The following is a 7,215-nucleotide window of genomic DNA, read 5'->3' as shown; positions in this document are numbered from 1 at the left end:
CTCAGGACGATACTACGTTTCTTTTCCAGACGATCAGTAGGTGGTGCCCAGTTGGGGTGATCGGGGACTTTGTCGCATTTGGGGTTGTTCTTTACTTTGGTTTCGTAGTCGGACCTTGAGTGTATCTGGATGAATGTAATGATATTTATGCTATTGTGTGACGTGGCGAGTGTAAGCCAACTATGTACCTCTTTTCCTTATTCATTACATGGGTTGTTGTGAAGATTACCTCACTTGCGACATTGCTTACAATGTGGTTATGCCTCTAAGTCGTGCTTCGACACGTGGGAGATATAGCCGCATCATGGGCGTTACAATTTACCACCAAGATAACTATGAAGGCTTCCACACCTTTAGTGATCAATTCATTAGCATATGTTTGACAACTTTTATGCAATAAGTCGTATGTGCTTCAGTCGAGCAAGTTGCGAGGGGCAATAATTTTCTTTCGAGAAGCGTTTGTACACTTGTTTTCTTCTAATTCATGTGCTTTTATTTGTCACCTTCTCCTAGGTAGGAGGCTTATTTTCCCATGTCACAATCATTTATTATTTAACTTATGACATGCAAACTAAGCATGCTTAGCAAGATCAATGAAAAACCGGTCTCTCAAATTTCAACAATCATATTTTAGCAGTTGAGAGTTCAAGCTTTCTAGCTTCTTGATAATTTGTTTTTATTTGGAAACATGTCTCAAGAAATTATTCTTTATTTTTGCCCGACACTTTTATTAAGACAACTGAAACCAAGATCATCTATTCCATACAGTTGCCAACTTTCACTAACCAATCGTCACTTAAGATGTGAAAGGCTTGTGATTATCTATTAGTAGAAATGTAGTAGTACTCAAGTTTGATTTTGCATCTAATATAGTTGTTTTCAGGATACAATAAAATTTCACATCGTAAATATCCACTAGTCATTGGAAAAGATTCCTCCCATGCTCCTAAGGAACTTGCTAACTCAACTTTTATTCCACGAACTAAGACGAGTAGTCTCGTCTTTACGAAAAAGATAAACAAGCTGAAAAAAGTAAAGATACAAGGTATTCTCAAATCTCCCTAAGCTTACAATCAAGTTGGCGGGACCCTAATACCTAATTTTGATCTGGTTCAATGGGCGCATCCTCATTCTTTCCCTTCTCAGGCTTCTTCATGCTGCAGGCAAGAGCAATACAATGGAAGCAGGATGTCATCCCTAATATTTGTTTTTGTTGTTCGGAGACCACCTCCAAAAGGAAGTTATTCTCTGCAGAATGCTTAGTGGTGACATCAACAAGGGCATTTGTACATACCATCAACCTTGTTTTCAAGTTCTTTTCTCATAATCCAATAGGCATCTATCCCTTCTCCGATTGTATTGACACACGATTTAGAAACCTTCTCAACTTCAACAATCTTTTCCTTAATCACATCAGGGGTCGATATTTCTTTCTTGCGTTCGCGAGGTGCGAGCCCTGCAGAGATTTAGGAAGAGATCCTTGTTTGTTGTACTTGTAGGTGTTCGAAGGGTGCATGTCTTTCTTCTCTTCTATTCTTTCCTCTTCTTCCTCGAGCTTCACCTCCTCTGGCTTCTCCTCTTGGGCACCCATCCTTCGGAGTTCTTCCCAGCTCCTCTGGGTCATGTCCTCCCAATCTTTGAGCGGTATGATCTTGCTTGATGAAGAGCTCGAGGAAGATCCCTTATCGCTGATGGATGTGCCTTGAGCATCATTGGAAGCTATGGAAACTGATGCCTTCTTGATCTTGTAAAGTAATGTCTGCTGGACAAGATGAATAAAGAGGTGACGATTAGATGGATAATGAGTCAAGGGTGTGACTCCCTTGCTCTTATAAAGGGCTACAAACCCTAGAATTCCGGATATTAGGCTTGAGGAGGACGTTAGGAGGAGATCAAAACAAATCGGAACTAAATCGGATGATCATAGAAGAATCCGAGAAAAAGACATGGCTTTGTATGAGCACGTGGTCATGCCACTGCCTAAATGCGAGCATTTTTTCAAAAGCTACTAACACGAAATGACCAAAGGTTATAAAAAAAGACGGCCTCGGGTATGAGCGAGGCGCTCTTACCTGGGGTCGTACAATACCTCCGCAGCAGATCGCCGAGTCCAGGAGAAAAGACAGTGTGCGGTACGAGCGTGGAGGTTCGTACCGAAGCTCATACTGAACCGATGTTCTTCGAAGTCCAAAGAAAAAGGCGGCCTCTGGTACAAGCGTGGTCGCTCGTACTGGTGTAGAATTGTGCTGGAGTCCAAAACGAAAGACGGCCTTGGTACGAGTGTATGTGCTTTTCCCTGGCCTTCTTAAGGCATTTGCTATGGTTCTCTCACACACTCGGTTTAAAAGGGTTATAGACGCCATCTGCTTTCCTTAGCCTTCTTAAGATATTTGTTAAATTTTACGTGTGTAAGGAATACATTTTGCTTCTGTTGTGAGAGTTGCAATTTGATCATAAAACCCTTTTATTGCATTATTTTGTTAATTTGATTTTTCGAGACTTGTTGTATATACATTTTTGCAGTTATTTTGTAGTGCTATTCTAACCTATAAAGACTCTAGCCAACTTGCCTCTAGCATGCTCCCCCGATTAGGCCGTTTGTAGCCGTTAGACCGTGGTAAAAATTCCACCTTGGCTCTCCTCCTCCGTTGGATATTTATTGTCTGTTTCATCTTGTTGTTTCTTTCACGCGTGTATGACCAGTGGGCATCTTCTTTTTTTGAAGGGAGACCAGTGGGCATCTTCGTCGGTGGGGTCGCTATGTGCTGGCTGGGGGCGGTGTGGAACGGTGCGATTGGTCGTTCATCCCGAAAAGCCCATTGGTCACCCAATTTTATAATACCTGCCGTACATTTGCTAGCGGAGGTATCTACGGTATAGTGCCGCTCCCGGAGTGTCACATTTTACCCTGTCTACAAATGTTATTCAGAACTTCGAACAATGCTGCTCACACAATGACACTGTCAAACCAAATTTAACAGAGACACAGACCGGATTAACCAACACCCAGTAACAGCCTGCAAAAACCATCTCAACTACTGCAACTCATTGCAGTATCATCACACCACCAAAGCCTTCCAATTCACTGCAACTTCTCCTTAGCCCTCACTGTAATAGCTACTGCCTGCAAAGACCATCGCAGCAGTCGCCGAGATGCTGGTCCCGTCGCCGCTTCCGGCACCGCCACCACCACCAACATAGTAGAAAACCAGGCTGCCGACGAGCGCCGACGCGATTGGAGTCGTCAGGTTATCGTCCAAGAGCGTGCTGACCGGGAGTGACTCGACAATCGCCGCTGCAAGCGACGTGACGCCAAAGGCAGCGACCATGGTCCAGCTCTGCTCCACGAATCCGAAAAGGTGGAAGTAGCACATGAAACTGCAGGCATACCACATTCAGTATTAGTCTCGGTCTTTCAGACTGTAAAACAAGAGATGACTTCAGGCTTCAGGGTCAAGTAGGATGTGTGCATATCTTGTTGCTTACAGGATCGATGCGACGAAGCCGGCGAAGAACATTGCGATGCTTCCGGCATAGGATTTGTCGGGGTTGTGAGGGAGCTTCACATGCCCGAACCGCCTCCCGGCTATGTCAGCCACACCTGAAAGAAGCAGCATGCATAGTGTCATGCTGTTTTCTGAAACCTTCGCTCGAAGAATCAAAGGAGAGCGTAGTAGTGCCGGACAAAAACTGTAATTGCATGAGAAAGAACTAGTACCGTCCCCCGCGCACAAGTTGCAAATCACAGCAATCGAAATGGGAGACGTCCTCCAAAAGATTACGGTAGTGAGGGTTATAGTACACGCGTAATAGAGTGGGCCTTTGAGAAGCTCTCTAGAAACAATGGAGAAACGATGAAGATAGTCAGTTCATACTGTCGCGGGAATACAGTAACACAGATGGGGGAAAACAGAGGCTACCTGTAGTCTCCATTTCTTGTCATCGAGTTAACCACGCCGTCATCTTTAACTACACCAGATCCAATCAAGATTACCTTTATGATATTGAGCGCAATGACAATTGAAGCAAGAAATGGAGCATAGACATCATCTGCACTGCAATGGGGAAGAGATGTTAGAAAGGTAATGCGCAGAGTTTATGCCAAATGAAATGAAGAGCTTTGTTCGTTGGTGCTCTGGTTTACCTGAACAAAGGCCACATCAGGAAATATACCAGCCCAACACTGATGTGCACCAGCTTCCTGCAGAGTTTCTGAAAATGCAGAGCAAAGGACCCCAATCAATCTCCCATCAATAATTTGCATGTGAATCTCCATTGTCTTGGTAACTAAACGACCAGGTTAGTAATATTCCAAACTTTTCGGCCATGCTAAGTAATTTTGGTAGCTTAATTTCGCCTTTTAATTACAGGATTGGTCAGTGGGGCAAAAGGAGTAGAACTAGGAGCAGAGAGATAACCTTTCTAGGAGTACATTAACTGAGAGATGATTTCGACTTGGCTTGTGCGATTTACTCCAGAATTTCTCCGTGCAAATTGAAGCAATCATCGATCCCCAACAACAACAACAAAAATAGGAATTGTTTAGGTGGCGAGCAGAGCTTACTTGGTCCAAGAGGGCGCGGTTGCCGACCTCCTCCCAGAAGCGGAGCACCGCCATGGCGACGCATCCGGTGAGCACGGCAGCGCCGGCGTCCCGGAGAGGCGGGCTCTCCGGCCACATGGATCCACCAACGCTAGCCCCACGCAACTCGCAGACAGATTCGCAAAGCTCAACCCTTTCTTCACAGATTTGTGGCTCCTGCAGGCAGGAAGACCGAGACAGTTGTACTATCATAAATACGCTATCGCCAATCTCTAGCTGCTATTGTCCTCGCCAAGGTCAAATTGTGTATAATAACTGCAACTATCGACTAATTTTTGCTCCATGATTAACTTTTCCATGTGGCTCTGAGTGGTGGACTAAGTGAGATCCCCAGTTTCTTAATTTGCTAGAGAACATGGCAACGCTATGACTTTCGGATTCTTTCATACATTTTCTGTACAGGTTGTTATCGGTGACTTCGAAATAGCCAGGGCATATTCGGACAAAATTAGTTTACACGGAAACATTCTCTCGCCGCCCCCGCCACCACCAAAAATCTAGATCGCCTCTTCTCCTCTAGCCACTAACACGTGCGCCGTCAGGCAAAGCCCGCGCAGCGCCGGCAGCGGCGGAGAGGTCCTTCACAAATATGGTGCTCGGAGGGGCACGCAATATTGCGGAAAGGGCCGCCTGCTACGCATGCTGGCGCTCATGGAGCGGCGACTGGTCCGGGCTAGCGGCTCACCTCTGTGCATTGGCTACCTTTAGCGGCGGCCCGGCCTAGCCTAGTAATGAGAGAAGGGTGTTTCACGAAAGGATCTTGGGCGGTGATGGGCTTAGGTTGTCTTAGGGTTTTGCTTAGGGATGTGAGACGGTGACGCCGTCTCTTTGTAGGAACAAGTTTTTCCCTATCCTACCCTGTTTTATTGGTGTATTCATCGTCGGTGAAGGATGTGCAAAGTTATGTCCCAACGGTCTTTCAGGATATGCTCAGTTTAGGTTTTTGGTGGATTTGTCTGGATTGGTCTATCTTTCATGGTCTTCGGAGTTTCTACAAGCCCTTCTCGATATTTTCTTCTTTGGGGCAACAATTTTCTTTGCAGTTTCGCCACGTTAACCACACCTCTGTGGAAGACATCATTTGTCATGTCAACTGGGGGGAGACGTTTTTTTTATCGTAGATTCTGCTGTGGGGCCCAATGATGGCGGGACAGGACAACGGAACAACTCGGCAGTGGCACAACGTTTGCACACAGGATCAATCATTCAATTTCGGAGACAAGCGTTCTCCCAGCCCCGGTCCCAAGATCTCTTCACACACCTCTCTCCTCGCACACCCACCGCCCACTCTGTCGCACGCTCTAGACCTCGCAACGACCCCCATGCTGTTGCACATCCCTAGCCCTCGCATCGTCATTGCGCCAGGACTGAGCGCCGATCGCCATACCACCACCAACGAGGATGCCTTGGGAGCAAATGGCTACTATCATGGAGGCGGAGTTGCATCTGTCAGAGTGTCCAAGACTTATCGCCAAGACGAGGCACAGGAGCATGCTGGGGTTGAGCCCCCCCCCCCCCCCCCCCCCCCGCGCGGCCATCAACTTGGATAGTTGGTTGCTTAACCTCTTAGACGTCACGAGAGAGGTCGTCACTCTCAACGGCACAGGAATGGGAGTCCCCTCGACCTTCGGAGAATGTGTTGCCCTGACGTTCCATCCATCAGATGGGATTTGGGTCACAAGCAAGGGAGCGATACGTAACTGGCGGTGTCCTAGCTGTGGGATCCATCGTCGCGCGCTGGTCTTGGGTCGAGACACTCTTCTACCCGGATCTAGTGTAGGGACTGTCCTTGACGGCTTTGGCTGCTAGCTCCGGTCGGCATAGACCAGGGTTGGGGCCCTGTACCTCCTCCCCTCTAGGTGCCCCCAGCTACCCCTTCTCTCTGTCTTTGATATGTCGTTGTTGGTCTCGGATGCACCGGATTCATCCAGATCTGGCCGACGTGGCCGATATGTGCTCCTTGATGGTTGTGGCATGTGACCCTCTTCTTGTTTCGATGGGATGTGTGTGGGGGCCAGATACCAAGGTGATGTCCCTAGGCAGAGCGGATGGTGTCATCTCTTCAACGAGCGAAGATCGTGGGTGCTGGTCCGTGACTTCGTCCATGTGGACGGCGAGGTTGCGGCGGGCATGCACTATGGTGTGTTGGGGTGCCCCGTCACCCGGCATGCCTGCTTCCGACGATGTCCACCACCCTTCAACGGTGGTTTGTGCTCCCCTATTCAGTTTTGTGGTTGGTTGGTTGGGATGGGGAGTGGGGCCGGGGGAAACCCTTGGTCGTCGGCGGAGGGCTTGTCGAGGTGCCCTCATGTTCTCCTTCTTGCTCCCCCTTTGGCAAAAGCTCTAGTTCCCCGTGCGAATGGGCGGCGGCGTGCCCTCGTTGCGCCTCTTCCTGAAGGCATTGTCCAGGGTTCGTGGAACCAAGGTTGGTGATCTTTTGCTGGATTGCGGGCGGTCGGTGGCGGCTTCTTATGCATCGATCTACTTCTTCTACCACCATTATTTGTTATGTGGTAACATTCTTCGGCTTGCGTTTGCATGTGTGGTTGGCCTGTGGTCGGTGGTGAGATCACGGGAGCCCTGCGATTGTGGTTAGCTCTCCGGTCCCTCAT

The 7,215-nt window shown here is 48.0% G+C and overlaps 1 protein-coding gene across 1 annotated transcript; it reads right to left on the bottom strand.

The window, feature by feature from the left end:
• Window positions 1–2,901: 2,901 nt before the first annotated feature.
• On the bottom strand, window positions 2,902–5,004 carry LOC123106884 (probable phytol kinase 2, chloroplastic). The gene is made up of 6 exons (XM_044528920.1): window positions 4,565–5,004; window positions 4,145–4,212; window positions 3,921–4,055; window positions 3,719–3,834; window positions 3,487–3,601; window positions 2,902–3,378 (listed from the first exon to the last, which is right to left on the bottom strand). Exons 1-6 carry the CDS (start codon window positions 4,793–4,795, stop codon window positions 3,099–3,101), a joined length of 945 nt encoding a protein of 314 aa, XP_044384855.1. The 5' UTR covers window positions 4,796–5,004; the 3' UTR covers window positions 2,902–3,098.
• Between the last annotated feature and the right edge of the window lie 2,211 nt (window positions 5,005–7,215).

This window comes from Triticum aestivum, chromosome 5A, assembly GCF_018294505.1.
Source record: "Triticum aestivum cultivar Chinese Spring chromosome 5A, IWGSC CS RefSeq v2.1, whole genome shotgun sequence".
Classification (NCBI taxonomy): Eukaryota; Viridiplantae; Streptophyta; class Magnoliopsida; order Poales; family Poaceae; genus Triticum; species Triticum aestivum.
The sequence above is the reverse complement of the archived record's forward strand: the minus strand, read 5'-3'. Positions and strand labels throughout refer to the sequence as shown.